The sequence below is a fragment of the Haliotis cracherodii genome, unplaced genomic scaffold, assembly GCF_022045235.1.
Source record: "Haliotis cracherodii isolate W230 unplaced genomic scaffold, xgHalCrac1.p SCAF_13, whole genome shotgun sequence".
Taxonomy (NCBI): domain Eukaryota; kingdom Metazoa; phylum Mollusca; class Gastropoda; order Lepetellida; family Haliotidae; genus Haliotis; species Haliotis cracherodii.
Genome location: NW_027266268.1, coordinates 5,472,162 through 5,497,236, shown reverse-complemented (window position 1 = coordinate 5,497,236; position 25,075 = coordinate 5,472,162). Strand labels below are relative to the sequence as shown.

The 25,075-nt window shown below is 42.8% G+C and overlaps 2 protein-coding genes across 2 annotated transcripts; both read right to left on the bottom strand.

Annotated features, from left to right (window-relative positions):
- Positions 1 to 541: 541 nt before the first annotated feature.
- Positions 542 to 13,181, bottom strand: LOC139459535 (fatty acid-binding protein-like). The gene is made up of 4 exons (XM_071241066.1): positions 12,891 to 13,181; positions 7,714 to 7,892; positions 6,668 to 6,769; positions 542 to 4,119 (listed from the first exon to the last, which is right to left on the bottom strand). Exons 1-4 carry the CDS (start codon positions 12,964 to 12,966, stop codon positions 4,069 to 4,071), a joined length of 408 nt encoding a protein of 135 aa, XP_071097167.1. The 5' UTR covers positions 12,967 to 13,181; the 3' UTR covers positions 542 to 4,068.
- Positions 13,182 to 14,804: 1,623 nt separating this feature from the next.
- LOC139459536 (fatty acid-binding protein 2, liver-like) lies at positions 14,805 to 23,280 on the bottom strand. The gene is made up of 4 exons (XM_071241067.1): positions 23,184 to 23,280; positions 18,047 to 18,225; positions 15,824 to 15,925; positions 14,805 to 15,127 (listed from the first exon to the last, which is right to left on the bottom strand). The coding sequence occupies exons 1-4, from the start codon at positions 23,257 to 23,259 to the stop codon at positions 15,077 to 15,079; spliced, it is 408 nt and encodes a 135-aa protein (XP_071097168.1). The 5' UTR covers positions 23,260 to 23,280; the 3' UTR covers positions 14,805 to 15,076.
- Between the last annotated feature and the right edge of the window lie 1,795 nt (positions 23,281 to 25,075).

The following is a 25,075-nucleotide window of genomic DNA, read 5'->3' as shown; positions in this document are numbered from 1 at the left end:
GTCGTATATCTCAGTAAACACAATTAATATAATTCACGTATACTGTAAATCTCTCACAGATCAGATGCACCAACATGTCGTATATCTCAGTAAACACAATTAATATAATTCACGTATACTGTAAATCTCTCACAGATCAGATGCACGTACATGTCGTATATCTCAGTAAACACAATTAATATAATGCACGTATACTGTAAATCTCTCACAGATAAGATGCACGTACATGTCGTATATCTCAGTAAACACAGATTTGATTCCAGTAAACATCGGCATAACCCGATTGCTTCAGATATGATGCAAGCTGGTAAATGCACGTCATCTGGAAACAATCAAGTCCTTTTCAGTATCAGTCTGTGTGGAGTTGCCTCGCTTGGCAGTGCCTTGATCCGCTGATCGTGGGTTGGAATCAAAGAATCGGATCCGTGGTCGGCAGGAACGTTAACCGTACTGTACTCTGCCTTCAATGATAAAAGAACCTTTCGTTCGTTTGACATTGATCGTTGTTTGTTTAATTAAAACACAAAAGCATTTTCACGTCCAAACTCATAGTTTATTAATTTCCACCGTTTTATTTACGACACAGTGAAATAGCTGTTATAAAGTACATGGGTTGGTATATCGTGTCAATGATACTGCATACTGAATAACAAAGTACAATACATCTTTTAACATAGGATCGCTTTTCTAGAAAACAACGCACTCTTTATGTAAGGTACTACTCTCCGTAACATTCCAAACTGTTACATTTGGGCACGTTATAAACTTCTGGTTCGAAACAAGTCAAAATAAAAACAAAAATATAAAATCGATTCCTGATACATGTATATCATGCATCACTTGCACCACATGTATATGGACATTTTGATTCGAACATTCACAACCAGTGATAGAGAACAAAAGTAAAACCTATTATCGCTTGTAAATCGATAATGAATATTGATATTGGATTGCTGTTCTCCTGAACCAACTACAGAAAATAAAATAATGAGAATAAAATATCAATCCATAATTTAACCGAAAAATAATGGTCTTATAATAATCATATTCTACATTATCAAACAAATATTAATTCTTACATATTTTCAATAATCTGTAAATTGAATTTAGGGGGTCGAACACAGTATTGGTGATTAACAGGAATACACTAGACAAAACAACATTCATGGTCAAGTCAAATGCGATTGTCTCCCTTGTATGTCTTCAGCGTAAAGAGGGCGGATATATAAGACGCGAGTTATATTACAGATATTACACCATACCAAGCGTGACATTCATAGCATACATCTCACCACCAGGGGGTATATTGAGCAGGTCACGTGATCACATCCGTCTATACTCACATTCATGTCGATAATCGTGTATATCAACACGATACGTCCACACAGATAAGACACTTCAATTTGACAGTTTATCTTACTAAAAGCAGCAGCTAAGAAAGTTCAATTGAACAGTTTAATGCACTAAATGCAAAAGCTGATAAACCTTAATTTGACAGTTTATCTCACGAAATGCAGCATCTAAGACACTTCAATTTGACATATTATCCTACAAGATTCAGCTTGTCTTATCATCAATTTAAATCGTCGAGTTAACTTAAACCTTTTGAGAGCGGGTTAATGGGTTCGCCCTACTCACCCAGCAGGCTTGTGGGGATTAGGGTGAATGCGTCACTAACGACTGCTGTAGTCTATATGTGACAAGTTGGGACTGTAGCTTAGAAAGAAGAGGAGGTGTTAAGCCCATTTCTGGTGTTCCCCGCCGGGATATTGCTGGAATATTGCTAAAGGCGGCGTAAAACCATACTCCTAACTTAAATGAACACCTGTGAGTCACGGGTGTTAATCATCCCCCGATCTGACCTCAGAGAACGAGTGTATCCAACTATGTGATTTCAGTTCATCAATAAAAACCTCACCACTTATCATTTTCTTTTTGTTCTCATAAAGAGTGAGTACATATTAAGGATTAACTAAATACACACCATCACAGGTTACAAATAAGTTCACTCATGAAGCTGTTTCATTGCAAATGCTCGGGATAACATTCCCCAAACCCAAATGGTGGTGGAGGTCAATAATTTGTTTACATTGGGCTTAAGTTCAGTATTACGCCACGGAGTTCTATTCCAACGTGAGTGCGAAGCGCATATCTGGTGTCCCCCGCCGTGATATTACTGGAATATTGCTCAAATATTTGACATGGCTAATTAGCCCACTATTTCATTTCGTACGGGGTAGAAGTACAGCTGAGAAGCGGATGAACCAGACATGCTGGCGAGAGGTGAGGTGAAATGTTTTAAACAATATTTATTCTCAATGAAACGGATAGGTCAACAGGCGTAATGCCTATCTGAAGACCTATGAAGACCTATCTGAAAGCATCTGAAGACATCTGATGACACCTGAAGACACCTGAAGATCTTTCTGAACACCTCTGAAGACCTGTGAAGACCAATCTGAAAACTTATGAAGACACATGAAGACCTATCCGGAGACCTATCTAAAGGCATCTTAATACCTATCTGAAGACCTCTGATGACCTGTCTGAAGACCTCTGATGACCTATGTGAAAACGTCTGAAGACCCATGAACACTTATCTGAAGACCTATCTAAAGGCATCTGAATACCTATCTGAAGACCTCTGATGACCTATTTGAAGACCTCTGAAGACCCATGAACACCTCTCTGAAGACCTATCTAAAGGTATCTGAATACCTATCTGAAGACCTCTGATGACCTATCTGAACACCTCTGAAGACCTGTGAAGACCTATCTGAAAACGTCTGAAGACCCATGAACACTATCTGAAGACCTATCTGAAGGCATCTGCAGACCTACTTGTAAACCTCTGAAGACCAGTATAGATGTGGCTGCTTGTACTTGTCCGGACTTGTGCAGGGTACATGAATACCACACTCAGACACAAATTGCGAACTTGTCACATACAGACTATAGTCGACCGTTCTTTGATGTTGATGGTAAACAACGTCTCGACAAGACTATCCTTGTCACAGATGCAGGGCGAGTGGGTCGACCCCTGGTTACTTAGCTTATGCACGGCTACTTTCCTTTTGCAGTCACGTTAAATAGCTGTCTGTTTGTTCAGACTTAACTTGTGTCACAAGTAAAGTATTCTTACAATATGACCTTATAGCGTTCAACCCCCTTTTCAAACATTTTCTGGGCTAAGACTCTAAAATAGACATGACCATATCGCTATAACTCAAGTGCATTCACATTGCTTTGTCGCCACATTTTACAAATGTACGGATGCCTTTTAGGGCCATTTTTGTTTGTGTTTTTCCTGGAATTTCAAGAAAATAAGTTGAAATCTCAAGATACTGTAAATTTGCAATTTCAAGATACACACTAAGCTGAAATTTCAAAATAAGGATCGTGAAATTGCAAATAATAAGTTTCATTTTTTAGATTTTAACTGGAAAATGCAACGTATGTGTCTTGAAATTACAAAATAGCTTCTTGAAATTTCAACTTGATATCTTGAAATTTCAAGAAAATGTTTTTAAAAGCAAGTGACCCCTACAAAATGATCCCGGACAAAAGCGTTTATGGACAATGGATTTTCAATCATAAATGATTTTATTTCTATTTTGTCACATTATATATAATATCGATGTAAAATGAAAGAAAATTGCCGGAACCTATTATCGTTATTGTTATATATATTTAATTTCATGTCAGGTGAAAAATAAACATGAAGAAATAAGTGATAAATGATCGAAAGAAAATTGTCGAACCTAGTGTCAATATTATTATAATTTTATTTCATGTCAATAAAAAATGAAAAAGATAAATTGATAAAAGTTTGATATCGCTCATAATAGTATTGCACTCAGAAAATGTATCTCTTGCTCGTCAAATCATACACTGACAGTAGTCATGGCAACAATTGCATATGAAGCGTACACCTATACCGCATTGCGCATGCGCATTGTCAGGCAATCACAGTCGCGTATTTTTCAAACTGACGTCAGGTACCCATGATACCATTTCCAAAATGGCGACCGGCAATGGTTTCATGGTGGCTTGGAGGTCCCACTGACATCAGGCACGTTTAAACTTCTGAACCATTGACGCTCCTTTGCTTTCCGATGTCTGAAAAGAAATAACTGTTTACTGAAAAAAGTTAATGCATCCTGTTGTATACATATATGTTATCTATTAACAGTGGGTTTTTAATTGCACAGTCATCCAGTTCAAGCTACAGTAAACTACGGTTATAACGAACTCAAAGGGACTACTAATTTTAGTTCGTTATAACCGTAGTTCGTTATAAGCATATATACAGCATAACTACAGCAAAAAGTCGGGACCAAAAAAGTAAGTTCGTTATATCTGTCAGTTCGTTATAAGCGTGTTCGTTATAACCGTAGTTTACTGTATATATCAAGGCGAGTCTGCGACAGACCAACTCATCATCGAAAGCATGATCAAGGATCCACACCATAGGGTCACGATGACACGCAATCAGCTGACGTTACCAGGGACGACGACCCATCAGTTTTAGTGGCCTCTTAAGGCAAACTAAAGGTCTCAGGTAACTGGGAACCAATTCTACGGTCTATCTTTTAAAAAACATTGATTTCAATTCTTAAGTTATCTTCATCAACAGTGCTCTGACTCACACAACAATCATTGCGCCACAATGCACTGTCATAAAGAGACGAGGTCGGTCAAGAAGACTGAGACGTGTAGCTCGTTGTTCAGAGTTGCGCATCTTACACGTGCCAGTATCAGCTGACCACGTGTCATAGTCCAGAGTATGATAATGGTCAGTTGACCTACTCGTGAAAATGCTGCAAAATGCTGTAAGTTTCATTACGATATACTAAGTCAAATTAAAAACTTCACATTTTTAAAAGTAATCCCATATATGATATACAACGGACAAATGTATCAGAGAATGTAATTTTTAATCATTAATGTCCAAAGAAGGATTTTAATTAACGGTGGTAACCATAATTTGTTCCCAAGCACGAGAATCTGATGACACACAAGTTCAATAGTGTGTATGACCACCTTGTGCGTTGACAACTGCCACACAACGCCTCCGCATTTACCTTGTGATGCTTGTGAACACATGATTTGGAAGACGACGCCATTGTTGCTGCAAAATGGTGCCAAGATCTTGCAAATTCTGTGGTTGGTTCTGGAGAGTGCCAAGAGCATCCCAGACGTGTTCGATTGGATTGAGGTCGGGAGACATTGACGTTGTTTCCCGCATTCTGAAGGACATTCCTTGTCAATATTGCTGTGTGGGGTCTGGCATTGTCGTGTTGGAAGATCAAACCCGGTCCATGTGCTGCCATAAAAGGCAGAAGTTCTGGTGCCAGTACCTGGTCGCGGTAAGCAGCAGCGTTGAGGTTGCCACGGATGACAAGAAGCCTGGAACGTGCATTGTCACAGAAAGCACCCCACACCATGACACTTCCGCCTCGAAATATGTCAACTTCCTGTACACAACACTGGGCGTAACGTTCATGACGGCGCCTCCACACCCTCGCCCTACCATTAGCAAATCGAAGATTAAATCCGGATTCATCACTGAAGACGACTTGATTCCGATTTCTCTGAGTCCATCGTAAGTGTCCCTGTGCCCACAATTGACGCCAACGTCTGTGTAATTGAGTCAGAATCGGCCCGCAGAATGACCGTCGTGCTTGAAGGTGAGCAGTTCTCAGACGGTTTCGAACAGTTTGCGCACTCAGTCTACCCCTAAACAGTTCATTTCTGGTTGATGTAGCCGCCAAAAATCGGTTACGGAGGTGACGTAAGACAATCTGACGATCCTCTGCATGTGACGTCACACGTGGTCGACCTGGCCGAGGGCGATCAGCGGTGGTACCCGTTTGCTGTAGACACGTCTGTAAATCATAAACAGTCCGTCGACTATAACCCATCGTCCTTGCGACTTCAGCTACGGACGTTCCCGTCTGCAACATGCCGATGGCACGTTTACGTTGCACATTTGAAAGGCGTGGCATGACAAATGGCCGTAAAGACTTTTGTTTTCTTGTGTTTTTCTGTTTTTGTTAATGACTGCTAACAAGTATGGCTGAAAAACACGTGCGGTATTATGGCCACGTGACCAGTTGCACGTGAAAAAACACTTTTGCCACTATAGTGCTGTGCACATGATTTTGATCGATTCACCTGCACAAAAACAGGTGTTATCTTAAGACAATACGTGGCCATTACTGTTTAAATACACAATAAGGGCCCACAATGATAATTGGTCAAAATGATAAAAAATTAGGATTGTGAAGTTTTTAATTAGGTTCAGTGTATATTAGAGAGCCCAGAGAATCTCTTCATTTTCAGAAACTAAAGAAATCAACGCTTTCCCCAAAAATGTTGTTTGGGAGATCTCCATCGTTACGGCGGTCTATAAATAATCTGGACCAGACAAACCAGTGACATCATGATCATCGCTCAACGCAATTGGGATACGATGACATGTATCAACCAAGTCAGCGAACCTGACCACCCGATGCTATTAGTTGCCTCATAAAACAAACACGGGTTGCTGAAGATACATTTTAACCCGGATATTCACTAGTGGTCTGTCTGTAAAGGTATGGGAGCATATTAATGGGACAGGAGCTACTGTTAAGTTGACATTGAATCATTCTAGGTAACTGACCACTGTCATTAAATCTCCCTCCACAGTCCTGACCGAGGCCCACTCTCCAGCATCAGAGGCGTGTTTCTCCTGACATGCACTTCCGTCCCATGTGATCGTGCTCTGTAACAAAGTGAATTAGAAACTCATGTCCTGGTATGTGATCTCCTACATGACAGAACCGTCTCCCTGGTGTAGTGGATGGAGCGTCAGCCCGGTGAGTGGTAGTTCCTGAGTTCGATTCCCTGTCTGAGTCTTACCAAACGACATTAAAAGATGGTCAACACCATACATGTGCTCTTGGATTTCAACAAAGTGGCAAACGTCGAAAACCATCATCATTTCGGGCGTTCATCCCACATTAAGCTGATATTCAAATATGTTCTGAATAATAATAATAATAATAATAATGATAATGATAATAATAATAAAAGTACTGATGATTAGACAAGTTATGAAGTCATATATCATAAGACGAAACATGCCAAAGTCTGGCAATTTTAGAGGATTTGATAATATACAGAACCAATTATGCGTTTTGAGAAAATTTAAGAGTAAGGACACAATACTATGGTCGAAGCAAGGTCAAAATTTATAATATCTCGAATAATATCACTGCTAACTAAACTTATACCAAATATAATTCCATTTTAAACACAAATGGCTAAATAATGGTAATGAGCAGTTGTTTTGCAATATGGCTGTTGTATCAGGCAAATGAGGGTATCAGGCTGGTGGTGACAAGTTTCAGCTTCATTGGTCCATTGATTTCTGTGGAGAAGGTGCATGGCAGTCACCAAAAGAAGCGGGCCGCGACATAAGTTTACTTCACGTTCAGTCAAGTATGCTCGTGAGTGAGTTAAAACTTAAAGTCGCATCGGCATTATTTCAGCCATAATGCGACTCAAGTGTGCTAAATATACAAATAAAATGGTATCTTTGGTTAAGAATACGACTTATAAAGGCATATGCAAAAACGGAAAAAAACAAAAACACACACACATTGCTGAATCCTACGGAGAGGCGCAATTGGCGACGAATGCATCCCCTAACAGATAGATACGTACCTTCATCTTCATACCATCGAGTCCCTCGTACTCAAACTCCACCCCCGGCGTCCACGAGTACTCCTTAGGCTCGCCGAACCCCTTAACCTCCGCCTTTGCCGTCCAGCTGTCGCCGCCTTTCGTGTACTCCACCACGTATATCAACTTCTTGAACGTCTCACGACCTTGCTTAGGACATCCTGAAGAAGGGTAAACATTGACCTCTACAGGAATGCAACTTGCTGATGGAATACATAGCTACACGAAGGCAGCCTACAAATAGTCGAGTCAGACAAACCAGTGATTGATAGTATGAACAACGCCTCACGCCGTCGGGGTACGATGACACGCAATCAACCAGTACCCGAGCCTGACCACCCGACCCACATAAAAAGAATCCCCGTTAATCCGGGTGGTAGCGTTTACAGTGAATTCGGGGCGATTATCCAATAACCAGATTATTAAATATCCGGATTATCGATTCATCCATCAGAGTAATGCCCCTTTAATGATTAATTGTCATGTTCCTCCCCAGCGTTCACACATTCGCTACCCTGACGGTATATTTGCTGCAACTAGCGTGCAAGCGGCCACTACAAGATTCTTTTAAACGTTCCTTCTATCACCAAATATATATGTTTGGGTATGCGTTTGGTAATGTCATTCCAGACAACGTGGAAAAGGTTTATGGGAAACGCAAGAAGACATATTTATTTTACCCCTCTCGACAACGGTGACATTCTATGTGTTTGTTTGTTTGTTGTTTAACGCCACACTCAGCAATATCATATCTATATGACGGCGGTCTGTAAATAATCGAGTCTGGATCAGACAATCCAGTGCTTGACATCATGAGCATCGATCCTCGCAACTGGGATACGATGACATGCATCAACCAAGTCAACGAGCCTGACCACCCGATCCTTTTACGATACGTATAGTCGTCTTTTAGGCAAACATAGGTGATCGCTTTCTTAAAAGGTTGCAATCATATTAATCGCAAGTCTATGATACAATATGGGTGATACGACAATCCTACAGCTTAAGTCGCTTCAGGCCTCGTTCAACAAAACAATCTTAGCCCTTAGACTATGGTAAGTCTGTCCATGTTGCATTTTGCTAAATTGGGATTGGGATCGATGACAAGCATCAACCAAGTCAGCGAGCCTGACCACCCGATCCCGTTAGTCGCCTCGTACGACAAGCATAGTCGCCTTTTACGGCAAGCATGGGTTGCTGAAGACCTATTCTATCCTGGATCTTCACGGGTCCATTCTATGTGTATGTGCACGACCAACTTTCAGTCCTATAGATACTCCAACCACCAGTATGGCGTGGTAGTTTCCCGACACATCACCTGACATTCAAGCTGACCTCTCCACATGATATGGCTAACCTCAAACGAACACAAACAATGCTAATTTCCATGAAGCACGACACGACAATCCATTTATAATAATGAGAAGTGGGCCGTTGGGATCGATGTGCTGTATCCCTCTGACATATGAGGTGAGAATAAGCATAGTGTCATCTGCGGAATGTGAGCAGACCGAAACATCTCGTCCTGCACTGTGGAATATACATAAAATAATTAATATATATTTTATGAAAACAACTAATTTATAATTAAAGTCTAGCCAGCTCTATTAATCAGCATCAGGAAAACATGAGTGAGTTGTGTTGTGAGGTGTTAATATCCTTTAACAATTACGTTGTAGGCATGTTTTTGTTACCTCACCCCAATTCGAGAAACTGTCATGTCAATATCGGATGCTGTATGACTTGCATTTTTAATTCCGTTGAGATTTTGATCTTTTTTAATATATTTTACTCCATGAATCTATCTTTTTTAAAGATAGATAGACGGATAGCTTTTAAACTAGAGTGATCTTTTGGCCGGCGGTTATATTATTCATTCATTTATAGTAAGGTTTAGCTAAACTGTATATTGCAATTGATCTCGAAGTTAAAAGACACGTGTGAGGTATGTTTGTTTGACGCTTCTGATGTAGCTGTACGTGACAGCGTTATTGTTTTGCAAAACAAAAAGTGAAACCTGCTGGTTAATCTCGTCGGGAGCATGTCACTCCTTCAGCGGGACACATGTTTCTGCGCGGTGTGTCTCTCATCACCGACCAACGTCAAAATTGGCCTGATCCTAAAATGTCCTTATCTCTATTTAAGTAAACGTTGGGTCCGGTTTCGCATTTTATTTAGAGTTATTTTAAGTTGGGGAAATTGCACTTTCAATGTATTCTACAACGCAATTCATGATGTTGGTTGGTTGTTTGACGCCGCACTCAGCAATATTCCAGCTACATGACGGCGATCTGTAAATAATCGAGTCTGGACCTGACACTCCACTGATTATTATCATGAGCATCGATCCACGCAATTGGGATCGATGACAAGCATCAACCAAGTCGGCGAGCCTGACCACTCGATCCCGGTAGTCGCCTCTTACGACAAGCATAGTCGCCTTTTACGGCAAGCATGGGTTGCTGAAGACCTATTCTACCCCGGAATCTTCACGGGTCAATTCATGATGTATGTGTGCGTTTTCATTTTTTACACGAATACCTCACTCAGACAGAGTGTTCGGACTCAAAGGCCACCAGACCTTATTAAATCCCCTTAATGCCGAGCGCCAGACAGGGCAACAACAAGTGCCATCTTCAATAGTCTTTAAGCATGAAGCGGCCGGGGATCGAACCCCCGAACTTCAGCTCCAAGGAGTGTGGGACAAGATTGAAAACAATATTCTGATAATTATAGTTTTTTACCGAATGGCACCTATTGCCAACGGGATGCCTCAGTTGTGTATATTGATTAATGTTGTGGCGTTAAACAACAAACATACATACATATTGATTTATATATTGTGTACGTCAGCAGAAATGACTACGAAAACACGTCACGTATTTAGTAACATAGCATTCGTCTTCTTTGGGAATTAATCGATTTTTCATATCAAAGTTCAAGTTTGATGACTTCTTAGTGTAAAGATATAAGACATTTTGTTTGATAAACAGGAATTTGTTTCAAACCTATATGAGTGTGGCTTCTTTAAAGTTCCTTTTTAGCCCACTCTAATAGTTTCTGTTTGTGTACACAGTGTTGACTGTTGTGTTTATGATGTATAAATATTGATCATTGGAGGACGAGAAAGAGATGCAAGTAGAAAGAGCGACATTACAGCTCGCATCTTCTGCATATCCTAGCAACACATCTCGGCACAACACTGTACGAAGATTCGCTGTGCAGAGTTGCGCCCCTTTGGCAAGCCAGAAACCAACAGTAAGCTGACACGCCGTGATATAACTGGAATACTGATTAAAGCGGCGTTAAACCCAAATCACTCACTCACTGTACAAAGACGACTGAGTCTTTCCCTCACTCATAACAGTCCTCAGGTGGGTGTGACATGGGGATTAACGACGAGGATTACGTATTTCACTTATAAAACGACGTGCATGCACGTGTGTGTGTGTGTGTGTGTGTGTGTGTGTGTGTGTGTGTGTCTGGCTGCTTTACGATGGCGGTTTTATAGTGCTAGCCTTCAAAGATGCCATACACCGCAGTTTAACATGGATACTGAGACACAGTATACGTACTGTCCTTGTTTTATCCCATTAATGACGAGGCAAGGTTATAACAAGTACCATCTTTTAACATATTTTGGTATGACGCGTCCAGCGGATCGAGCCACCGACTTTCCACTCTCCATCGGTTCCCATACACCGAAACCCCCATTATCTAAACGACACTGTTCCAAGTCTGAATTCGGGATCAACGAATCATGGATTCGATGTGATGTCCTCTTGTATATTTGTAAGATCCAGGGTAAGACTCAGACCTTTAGTTAAGTCAGATTCATCGTACACCGCAGATCATTGTCGATACTTTTCCTGCCTAGAAACTGGAGCAATATTTAACACAAAAATAACAGTTCGAAAAATAAACTCCCATAACAGATAAAAAAAATCCAAAATTAATAGACACGCAAATGTTTCTCATATCGCGGGGGAAAGGGTGACCCTGTCGCCTAAAGCGTCGCAATTCGCTGTGCAGGGTTACGTCCCTTGGGCACGCCAGAGACCTAGAACTGTGGGTTCGATTCCCGGTTCGCCCCGATAATGTTTCTAAGTTTGTCAGCATCATTCCCGTGCTCGTGGGTTTCACCGAAGTGGTAAACGTCTAAGACCTGCATCACTTCGGGCTTTCCTCCCATATTGAGCTGACGCGACGTGATATAACTGGAATACTGTTCAAAGCGGCGTTAAACCCAACTCACTCACTCCTTACATCGCATCGATATGACGTCATAGTCGAAATCACATCATGTATATATGACGTGATCGGGACTATACATTTCTTAAACGAGTTATACAGTAGTACTCATTAGATAGAGTGCAATATATTATGGATGTTTGCACATGTCCATTTTAACGATTGTCATAGCAACGTGTAAACTATACCGCGTTTTGTTGCCAGTTCATTTATACTTCTGACAATACTTTAACGATTCGTGCAAGTTATGGATAGAGTGTGGCATTGTGTTTACGCGGGATTGTTGAAATAAGTCACACCATGCAATAAACTGAATCAAACCTTTTTTCATCTATGAAATGTTTTGGATGCAACATGCAAGCAACGATTGATAGAATTCAATGGGTCACAAACCATTTCTAGTACTAGCGGTGACGGATACAACACAGTATGGCGGATTAAGGAACTGGTGCGTGTACAGGGCATGAAAGAAACATCGCTCTGTCAAATTATTGACAATGTAATAGAAGTACCCTCTCCTCATCATTGACCACATCAGCTGCGACACAGCAGCCATTATTACCCGCTTTATCTCTCGTCCAAAGAACGATCGATAACCCACTACCGCTAGCGCGACTCGTAACCAGTCTAGGTCAACCGTGCTTCTCTCTATATCAGCTGATATCATAATTTATATATATCTCTTGACACGAGGCTGATATGCAACATATTTATCTATGTGATACAGTTCAACACGACCTCAACCAGGTCGATTGTCCACGTAGGATGTCCGCCTGAGATCCCATAATGTCAGCACGACTTGGGCAATGGCGATCGATAAAAACATGCTTCAGGGGTTAATGTATGCGCGTGAGTGGCATCGCCTTTCTGTTTAGGTAAATTTAGAATCGTCTTATAAACAGTCTTACCTATAGCATCGCTGAATTCCTCAAATCCTGTTGTTTCGTCGGGGAGCAGTTCCCATCTTCCTTGATACAGGTCCATGACTGAAGCCGCACGAGACGATGCAGCTCACAGTAATTGATTATTCTACTGTACAGGAGATACCGCGAGTTGTCGCGAGGTTGCGAGTTGGGTCTGGTAAGACTTGAAACTGAATGTCTGCCGATGTGGAGGTCGGGATTTATATAATACAGTCTGTCCGGGTTGAGAGGCTCAAGGTTTGTTGTCTCGTCACTCTAGATAGGCCTGGAGATGGAATTAGCGTCGGAGGAAGAATTATTCATGATTTCTTTTACTTCCGGTTGTCATGTGGTGTTCATCATATTCCACTATTTTGCCGTGATGAGATCATGTTGGGATTCTTGTTACTTAAAAAAATATTTTCTAGAATTGTTTACTCGGTTTATGAACTGTTTCCGGGAAAACAGAATTTCCTGAATCGGTTAGTTGAGGAATACACCGAAAACATTTATTTATCATATGTCGGTTTCCACACGTGCGTTGTTGCTGTAACCCCTCACTTTCGAGGGTCCACGTGTCACACTGTTGTCGTTGTATGCCCGTGGGTCAGGGGGTTGTTATTAAAAGTGACAATAGATTAACATTCTGCAATATGTTGACAGGATATCTGTTGGTCGTGGATAAAGGTCGAAAACAGCATTTCGGGGACGTTTTATTGAAGTGAGTGAGTGGGTTTTATTCCGCTTTCATCAATATTCCAGCAGCATCACGTTGGGAATCGAACTCTAGTCTTCGGCGTGACGAGCTAACGCTAGGCTACCCCAGCAGAATTGTTTGAATATTGTTATTAAATATGATATTCTTATAAGAACTGATTTCGATATTTTGCAACAAACGAGGCAGTGTAACATATATTGGAGGAGGACACTACGCCCATGGACAAACATATCTTATATGGGGATGGGGTGGGGTGGGGGGGGGGTGGGGGGGGGGGAGTGGGGAAGGGGGGGGGGGGGGAGGTGCGTCCCTTGGGCACGCCAGACACCTATGATTGTGTTCACCCCGATCATGTTTCTTGGTTCGTCAGCACCTATTGGGAATCGGGTGTATCTTCTGTGTGAGTGTGCGTCCTGGGCAGTTGCTCGTGCTATCAACCACCGGTTTGTCTCGATTAACTAGATTGCGCCATGATATAATTTAAATTGAGATGACTGCGGCGTAAAACACCAATCTATCCCTCACTATGGGAGTGAGTGAGTATAGTTTTTTACGCCTCTTTGAGGAATATCGCGGCGGGGGATACCAGAACTGGGCTTCACACATTGTGCCCATTTGAGGAGTGAGTGAGTGAGTATGGTTTTACGCTGCTTAAGCAATATTCCAGCAATATCACGACGGGGGACACCAGAAATGGGCTTCCCACATTGTACCCATGTCAGGAATCGAACCCGGGTCTTCGGCGTGACGAGCGAACGCTTTAACCACTAGGCTACCCGACCGCCCCTGTGCCCATTTGGGGAATCCGGGAACCCAGGTCTTCAGCATGACGAGCGAACGCTTGAACCTCTAGGCAACCCCGCCTATGCGATTGTCATAAGACGCGAGTTATATTTCACCATACCTAGCGTGACATTCATAGCATACATTTGTACCACCAGGGGGCATACTGAACAGGTCACGTGATCACATGCGTCAAAACGTATGCGCTACTACTTCACTTTTGTCATCACGTTAAACAACTGTCTGTTATTTCAGGCCTTAGCTATAGTTGTTTCACGTAACTTTTTCCAAAAGTGTGAATGAAATAAATACTTTGTTTAATCTATTTTATTGCAGCATATATGATATTATGTAAACGTAAAGAAAATTGTCGGAACCTGTTATCATTATTATAATTTTTACTTACATGTCAGATAAGATAAAAAAATTAAATAAATATAAACAAAATTAATGTGATATAAATGGGAACTTTTGATATCGCTAAAAAAAAGAACTTCACTCCGAAGATGTATTTTTGCTCATTCACTGACAGTAGTCACGGCAACAATTGCAATTGAAGCTTACACCTATACCTCATTGCACATGCGTATTGTCAGGCAAACACAATAGCGGATGTTTCAAACCGACGTCATGATCAGGTACCCGTGATACAATGTCCAAAATGTCGACCGGCAAGGGTTTCATGGTGGCATCAGACACGTTTAAACTTCTGAACCATGGACTTTCCTTTGCTTTCCGATGTCTGAAAAGAAGTAATTAAGTTTTGAAATATTAATAAACAATTCATAATTATCCTGTTTTATACGTATAAGTAGTGTATAACCAGGAGTGGAACCCAACGCTTCGTTCAACAAAGGATCTTACTGCTGAGACTATAAAAAAAAACCGGGACCATATCATTGGGGCAGGAGCACGATCAGATGGCACAGGAACTACATGTTGTAACAGTTGTTCAATCTCATTAAAATCAGATCTTAGTTCTCGGTATCGCTAAACAAAGATCTGTGGACATCCCATTACGGGTCACGTCTGACCGACCTTGCGCGAACTTTGACCGACCAATGGAATGACCAATCAGAAGACAGCTTTCTCGTGTTTTATGGCACAAATTTCAAATTGGCGACTACGCTTCGAAACATATTTTGACAAATTCTCGATTACAAATTTGAAACCTGAACAAAAAACATTCTGGAATGGCTAATCGATGGTCTAGATTGTAAGGATTCAGTCGTTCAACCCATAACTATCGTTCGGAATACTCCATGTTAAAGTCTTCGAGATTGCAAGATTAGAAATCACATTCCGACTGTCACTTTTATTATCTGGTAAGAGATGCACTGATTGGTCGGATGAAAGGTCGTTCTGACGTGAATGGGATGTCTTCAGATCTTCAGAACTAAGGTCTGATTTTAATGAGATTGCATTTATGGTAACTGACCAGTGTCATTGAATCTCCTTCCACAGTCCTGACCGAGGTCCACTTTCCGGTCACAGAGGCATGTTCCTCTTGGCAAGCACTTCCGTCCCATCTAAACGTGCTCTGTAACAAAGTGTCCCATTTAGAAACTCATGTCCTGGTTTGGGATCTCTTACATGTTAGAACCGTCTCCCTGGTTGGTGTAGTGGATAGAACGTAGCCCGGAGAGCGGTAGGTGGGTGTAGTGGATAGAACGTAGCCCGGAGAGCCGGCGGTAGGTCGGTGGTTCGATTCTCAGGCCGAGTCTTTCACCAAACGACATTAAACTATAGCACTTACTTCTACCCTGCATAGAGGCATTACGAAACCAAAGCAGATCCCTGTAATCAGGAATATAAAATTGTGAAGTTTGAGTTCTTGTGTTTCCCAATACCCTACCGAATTGGACTGTCGTGCTTCAGAAAAGCGTACAGTTTCTTTCGAATGAAAGGGTGACAAAATATTAACTATCTTTGATCGCCCAAGATTCAAGGAAATTCTAACCCAAACCAAACATTCGTGACCTCTCGCCACAAATAGATGTTTTGCAATATGGGTGCCGTGTCGGCCATATTGAAAATCGGAATCGAACGTCTTCGACAAGTTAGGGTTCCATACTGGTGGTGACTAGCATGAACTGAGGCTCAAGAGAACACTTACCCAATCATAGCATTCGTAACCACTTGCATCATTCAGAAAAAAATGAAATCTCACAGTGAGGTGTTGTTACCCTGTCTGGCGCTCGGCATTAAGGGGCTAAAACAAGGACGGGTCGGCTCGGAGTCAGTATACTGTGTCTGAGTGGGGTATTCATGTTAAACTGCGGCATGGTATCTCAGTGTGCTAGCACTATAAATCGGCATCAGTCCGGACTAGTACAAGCAGCCACACACAGACACACACGTACATGCACGTCGCTATATAAGTGCAATAATCTTGGATGCGACGTTAAACCCAATTTCACCTCACCTCACAGTGAGGCGCGACCGGCAACGAATGCATGCGCCCAAGCCGACCCATACATACCTTCTTTCATCTTCATTCCACCGAGTACCTCGTCCTCAAACTCTACCTCCGGGGTCCATGAGAAGGTCAAGGACCTATTCGGACCCCTTCCCCACTGTCTTTACCTACCAGCTGTCACCGTTTTTACCTACCAGCTGTCACCGTCTTTACCTACCAGCTGTCACCGTCTTTACCTACCAGCTGTCACCGTCTTTTGTAATTTTGCTATATTGTGCATGTTTGTATCTCAATGTTCATGGGGCTCTACTGGCCCGGTAGGTGTATGTATCCCTTAGGACCTTGCATAGTTGGTCCGAATATCTCAGTTCGCTCTTCTTATGCTTCGTGGTTTGTCAACACCATACATGTGCTCTTGGATTTCAACACAGTGGCAAACGTTTAAGACCTGCATCACTTCGAGCTTTCATCCCACATTAAGCTGACACGCATTGATATAACTGAGCTACTGTTCAAAGCGGCGTTACATCGCTTACCCACTCTTCGCTCACGGTACTGTATCACCTGGATGTGTAGTCAATAGTTTCATATGTAAACAAGTATTCATACGACTATACGGCAGCATTGATATTCAATTATGTTCTGTATAAATACCGAGGAAGTGAGCCTTACAACAAAATACTGAATTAAATAAGTCTTGCAATTTCAGAGGATATGATATTTACAGAGCCAAATATGCATTTTGAGAGTCTTTAAGAGTATGGACAAAATACTGAAGTCGAAACAAGGCCCACATTTATAATATCTCGAAAATCCTGTATTGGTTCCTACTGCCAACTAAACTTATACCAAATATAATTTCATTTTGATAAATAGTTGTTCTGCAATATGCCTTTTTTATCACCCAAGATTCAAGACTACTTACGTACTTACCCAAACACAATATAATTTTAAAGAAGATTGCCGTATCAGCCATAATGAATGCTGGAATTGAAACCCATGGGTAAGTTTCATAACAGTTGCCATAAGATTACTTGGCTTTCAATCAGGTCACACACACACACACACACACACACACACACACACACACACACACACACACACACACACACACGCACACGCACACGCGCACGCGCACACGCACACGCACACAGGCTCTCTCTTTCTCTCCCTCACACTAAAACACACACACGTGATTGGTGCAGAGAAGCGCAGTTGGTGACAAAGTTCATAAACCTGTACCTTCATCTTCATGCCATCGAGTCCCTCGTACTCAAACTCCACCCCCGGCGTCCACGAGTACACCTCAGGCTCGTTGGACCCCACTACCTCCACCTTTGCCGTCCAGCTGTCGCCGTGTTTCGTGTACTCCACCACGTATACCAAATTCTTCAACACCTCACGGGCTTGCTCAGGAACTCCTGAAAGAAGGTTACAACTTACGTTAACCTAAACATGGAGACAACTGGTTGGTTGTTGGTTAAAGGGGTACTCAGCTGTATGAAAGAAACCTTTATATAGTCGAGTCAGACAAACCAGTGATTGCTATTATGAACGACGTCCCACGTTGTCTGGTTATGATGATACGCAATCAACCAAGTCCTCGATCTCAACCACCCGATCCATTTGCAGTGTTGATGTATCTGGATGTTTGTGTTGTTTTGGCTGTAATTAGATAGTTTGTTTGTTTGCTCGCCGTTTAACGAGCAATAAAACTTAGAAATATTCCTGCTGGCGGTCTGTAAGTAATCGAGTCTGGACTAGACAATCAAGTGATTAATATAATGAGCATCCGTCCACGCAATTGGGATACGCCGACATGCATCAACCAAGTCAGCGAGCCTGACCACCCGATCCCGTTAGTCGCCTTTTACGGCACGCATGAGTTGCTGAAGACCTATTCTACCCCGGATCTTCACGGGGCGTAATGGCATAGAACTTGCTTTGTGAGCCCAAAGAAAAACAACGCTGATTAATAAATACAGAAACCACAAGTAAGACGGGCATTTTATGTCAGTCTCGGTAGATTCTGGCATAGCTGACTCCCGCCTTGACATACATGGAGTAAATATGTGTTCATATTACATGTGTTGGCTACTTAGGGAATGACCTGTGAAGATCCAGGATAGAATAGGTCGCGAACGCTTTAACCACTAGGCTACCCGACCTCCCCTATTTTCAAAAGCGAGGCTGACTACCCGATCCTGTTAGTCGCCTCTTACGACAAGCATGGACGCCATTTACGGCAAGCATGGGTTGCTGAGGACCTATTCTATCCCGTATCTTCACGGGTCTAAACCCGTAAAGGAGTTATTCCCTCAGAATGCCCGGGTAAGCGGCCATTCCAGCTTCAGTATGCCCGGGTAAGCGGCCATTCCAGCTTCAGAATGCCCGTGTAAGCGGCCATTCCAGCTTCAGAATGCCCGGGTAAGCGGCCATTCCAGCTTCCATATGCCCGGGTAAGCAGCCATTCCAGCTTCAGAATGCCCGGGTAAGCGGCCATTCCAGCTTCCATATGCCCGTGGAAGCGGCCATTCCAGCTTCAGAATGCCCGGGTAAGCGGCCATTCCAGCTTCAGAATGCCCGTGTAAGCGGCCATTCCAGCATCAGTATGCCCGTGTAAGCGGCCATTCCAGTTTCAGAATGCCCGGGTAAGCGGCCATTCCAGCTTCAGAATGCCCGGGTAAGCAGCCATTCCAGCTTCAGTATGCCCGGGTAAGCGGCCATTCCAGCTTCTATATGCCCGGGTAAGCGGCCATTCCAGCATCATGATCAGAATGCCCGTGTAAGCAGCCATTCCAGCTTCAGTATGCCCGGGTAAGCAGCCATTCCAGCTTCAGAATGCCCGGGTAAGCGGCCATTCCAGCTTCAGAATGCCCGTGTAAGCGGCCATTCCAGCTTCGGTATGCCCGGGTAAGTGACCATTCCAGCTTCAGAATGCCCGTGTAAGCGGCCATTCCAGCTTCCATATGCCCGGGTAAGCAGCCATTCCAGCTTCAGTATGCCCGGGTAAGCGGCCATTCCAGCTTCAGAATGCCCGGGTAAGCGGCCATTCCAGCTTCCATATGCCCGTGGAAGCGGCCATTCCAGCTTCAGAATGCCCGGGTAAGCGGCCATTCCAGCTTCAGAATGCCCGTGTAAGCGGCCATTCCAGCTTCCATATGCCCGGGTAAGCGGCCATTTCAGCATCATGATCAGAATGCCCGGGTAAACGGCCATTCCAGCTTCAGAATGCCCGGGTAAGCGGCCATTCCAGCTTCAATATGCCCGGGTAAGCGGCTATTCCAGCTTCAGAATGCCCGGGTAAGCGGCCATTCCAGCTTCAGAATGCCCGGGTAAGCAGCCATTCCAGCTTCAGTATGCCAGGGTAAGCGGCCATTCCAGTTTCCATATGCCCGTGTAAGCGGCCATTCCAGCATCATGATCAGTATGCCCGTGTAAGCGGCCATTCCAGCATCATGATCAGTATGCCCGTGTAAGCGGCCATTCCAGCATCATGATCAGTATGCCCGTGTAAGCGGCCATTCCAGCATCATGATCAGTATGCCCGGGTAAGCGGCCATTCCAGCTTCCATATGCCCGGGTAAGCGGCCATTCCAGCTTCAGTATGCTCCTTCGGCCCTCCCCTATTTCCCGCTCCCTGCTTCCGTTCCCACAGAAATCATCTTCCGCCCAGTCTCACAAATCGCCAACGTCAAAAACATTATCTGGTGTCCAATCGGGGAAACGAAGAAGATAATTGTTCATATAAATCCCAGATGTTCTGCCAGTTGCAGCCGTCGTCCCAGGATCTTCCCTTCATTCAATCGTTTTAACTTCCAGCTTTGTGTGGTAATTTCCTGACACCGGACCTGGCTCCTTACCATACAGCCACCCTCAGCTGAACACAAACAACGCAAAATACTGGCTGGTGACTTTCAGACTATACCGTACTTCCTCGTTTAAAATGTCGACCCTGTCATGACTTACATCTATAAATGAGAACATCAGTCTCTGTTGGTCTTTATCCCCTTTCCAGAAAACTCTTAACAAAAGATGTGGAATTATTTACTGATAGAGTGAATGTGGGTTTTTTGTTGTCGACTTTAGCAAATTTACAGCGGGGCGACACAGCGGCGGTCATCACATATTGTTATTGTTTAATCGAAACCTGATTTTCAAAGTGACGAGCAGTGCAACGCTTTATCAGTTCAGGCTGAATAGACAGATGCAGACATATCTTATTTCTATCTGAGATCATGAGACCCTCAGTAAAATGTATTAGTTTTTCATTTGTATTAAGCTTAAGTTACAATGTACATAACAATATATACATGTATACAAACGAATGAAATATATTGTTGGCGATTTATATATATCAACATCATTACAAGTTATACCATGAATGAAGATCCGGGGTAGAATAGGTCTTCAGCAACCCATGTTTGCCGTAAAAGGCGACTAAGCTTGTTTAGGAGGCGACTGACGGGATCGGGTGGTCAGGCTCGCTGACCTGATTGACGCATTGTAACCCAATTGCGTTGATGGATGCTCATGATGTCAGTCACTTGATTATCTAGTCGTGACTCAATTATTTACAGACTGCCGTCATAAACCTGGAATATTGCAGAGTGCGGCATTAAACAAACAAACAAAAAGTGAATGAGAAGTTAGAGCTGGTATTGTGTCCACAAGACGATGGGTCAGTTGGGGTATGAAATAATGAAACTCCCTTTATTCCTTCAGAATGTAACAATTGTCGGTCAGCATTGCCTATACCCACCACGGGAATCAATGCGTGGCCCAACTCGACGATAAGAAAGAAGATGTGAAGCGTCTGATCACAAGAAATGGGATTTAACAACATTCTTCTCAGAGGGCCTGTGCTAAACTGATCCTTTTATAAGGGCGACCTCGCCATGCTCTAATTTGACGGTCAAGGTGATCCCACAAGAGTTCTATTGGGTGTAAGGGCCTTGTGTTATCTTGGTTGAAATATGCTCTGTCCTGTTCGGTTACAAGAACGGTAGCACAACAGGGTAGAGAGACTGGTCAATGTAACGCTGTCCCGTGATCTGTCGTGACTTGCCTAAATATGCTGAATTGACAGGACTAATAATGCCACATTGCAGGACAAAGGAGGCCGCATTTACAGGCCTAATGATGTCGCAATTACAGGGCGACAGATACTGTCACCTCCAAGCAGTTAGACATATTGAATGCAACAACGTTTTCCTTGCCGGAATTCGACAAAAAGTCTTCCATCGGTCAGGAAAGGTTTGAACCTGCTCTCTCCTTAGAACATGACTCTTTGCCAGTTTCTGTTCTACCAACGTCATGCATTTGTTGTTTCGTTAATCTTAGCATGCTACTGTCCAACGGTTTGAGTGTAAATTAACAGTAAATTGTTCTTTTTATACCCATATCTTTGAAGGTTGTAGTGCAGCCAAAGGTTCACTTCAAACTCAAGTTCCATTGATCTGGGTACGGTAGCACGTTCATTACTCAGGAAATTGTTTTGGATTTGTTTTCCGGCGATTTATTCGAAAAAAATTTGTAACACTATTCGGGGTTTAGACCCAAGGTGTCGAAATTTCAGTTTGGCAACGTTTCTTTTTCAGTTTAAATGTTATGCTATTTATGTCCATCATCCAAAATCTCAGTAATTGAAAAGTACATTCCTCGAGTGACTGGGCGTTTGGTACACATGGTCTTTTATTATATAAAAATACTTTATAGTACTGCTGTTTGTTCTAAAGTCATCTACATCTGTACTGGTTTAACAGTAAGAAAATCTTCACATTATTTCCATATGTTGAATTTGAAATGTGACGTAAAAAACATCTCAGCTCTCTTTTATGAACATACTCTACACCCCAAAACACGCGCCCCTCTGAATGTGGTAAATAATTAGTTAAGCTTTATTTAGGTTTAATCGGTAAGCACAACGCAGCCGATCTTTCCTCAGGTCACGACACGCATGTGCTTCTGCTACCGCGAGGGCGCTGCGCCTCACCCATGACGCTCGGTCTTCTCCCTGCAGGCAAAAAAGTAAGACCCCCAACCCTCCCAGGGCGTGTTAGTTTTAATTACTTTTAATTTAATTATGGTTTCCTGTTTTACATTTTAGTAAGGGAGGTATTTTTACATTGTTTTAACACATAAAGAATTTATTGTCAATTAAATATTGACCTATTCCCCGATACAGTTGTTTGTCTTTTCTTGATCAGATATAAATAAAATGCTCCACCTTTAACATGTACATCCTAAGATTTGCATAACGTCAGCACTCACTGGGCAATGGCAATCGAAAAACAGGAATTCAGGTGTTAATGTAAACCCGTGCCTGGCACAGCGGTTCTGTTAGGTAAAACATATCCATCTAATAAAGCAGTCTTACCTATTGCATCCATGAATTCATCAAATCCTGTTGTTTCTTCAGTGAGAATTTTCCAACTTCCTTGATACAGGTCCATGACTGAAGCCGCACGAGACGATGCAGCTCACAGTAATTGAATATTCTACTGTACAGGAGATTCTGCGAGTTGTCGCGAGGTTGCGAGTTGGGTCTGGTAAGACTTGAAACTGAATGACTGCCGATGTGGCGGTCGGGATTTATGTAATACAGTCTGTCCGGGTTGAGAGGCACAAGGTTTGTTGTCTCGTCACTCTAGATAGGACTGGAGATGGAATTAGCATCAGGATTAGTTAAGCTTCCGGTTGTGATGTGTGACTAAGTCTTGTCATTTTTACTAGAACTGTTTACTAAGCACTTGAATCTGTTTTACGAGAAAACAGAATTTCATGAATCAGTTGTTCGGGGAATACGCCGAGAATCGTATCATATGTCAGTTTTCTTTCGTGCGATGTTGCTATGGAAAGAGGTGAGGTGAGGTGAGGTGAGGTGAAATGGGGTGTGTGTTTGTGTGGCTGCTTGTACTAGTCCGGACTGATGCCGATTTATAGTGCTAGCTCACTGAGATACCATGCCGCAGTTTAACATGAATACCCCACTCAGACACAGTATACTGACTCCGAGCTGACCAGTCCTTGATTTATCCCCTTAATGCCGAGCGCCAGACATGGTAACAACACCTCACTGTGAGATTTCATTTTTTTCTGAATGATGCAAGTGGTTACGAATGCTATGATTGGGTTAGTGTTCTCTTGAGCCTCAGTTCATGCTGGTCACCACCAGTATGGAACCCTAATAATGCCGAGCGCCAGACAGGGTAACAACAAGTACCATCTTTTAACGTCTTTTGGTATGACGCGGCCGGGGATCGAACTCCGGACCTTCCGCTCTCCGGGCGGACGATCTACCACTAGACCACGGAGGCGGTCTGCTATGGAAAGAAGATGTACACACAAACAAAGGTAACATGATTACATTACATTCAGAGTTTTCTGTGTATATATCGATGCGGCATGAGCCGACTACTGGGTATCTGGTGTATGATGTGTTTGAGTACATGTATGTGTCCTTGTATCCCGATTACTGGGTATCTGGTGTATGATGTGTTTGAGTACATGTATGTGTCCTTGTATCCCGACTACTGGGTATCTGGTGTATCATGTGTTTGAGTACATGTATGTGTCCTTGTATCCCGACTACTGGGTATCTGGTGTATGATGTGTTTGAGTACATGTATGTGTCCTTGTATCCCGACTACTGGGTATCTGGTGTATCATGTGTTTGAGTACATGTATGTGTCCTTGTATCCCGACTACTGGGTATCTGGTGTATGATGTGTTTGAGTACATGTATGTGTCCTTGTATCCCGACTACTGGGTATCTGGTGTATCATGTGTTTGAGTACATGTATGTGACCTTGTATCCCGACTACTGGGTATCTGGTGTATGATGTGTTTGAGTACATGTATGTGTCCTTGTATCCCGACTACTGGGTATCTGGTGTATCATGTGTTTGAGTACATGTATGTGTCCTTGTATCCCGACTACTGGGTATCTGGTGTATGATGTGTTTGAGTACATGTATGTGTCCTTGTATCCCGACTACTGGGTATCTGGTGTATGATGTGTTTGAGTACATGTATGTGTCCTTGTATCCCGACTACTGGGTATCTGGTGTATGATGTGTTTGAGTACATGTATGTGTCCTTGTATCCCGACTACTGGGTATCTGGTGTATGATGTGTTTGAGTACATGTATGTGTCCTTGTATCCCGACTACTGGGTATCTGGTGTATGATGTGTTTGAGTACATGTATGTGTCCTTGTATCCCGACTACTGGGTATCTGGTGTATCATGTGTTTGAGTACATGTATGT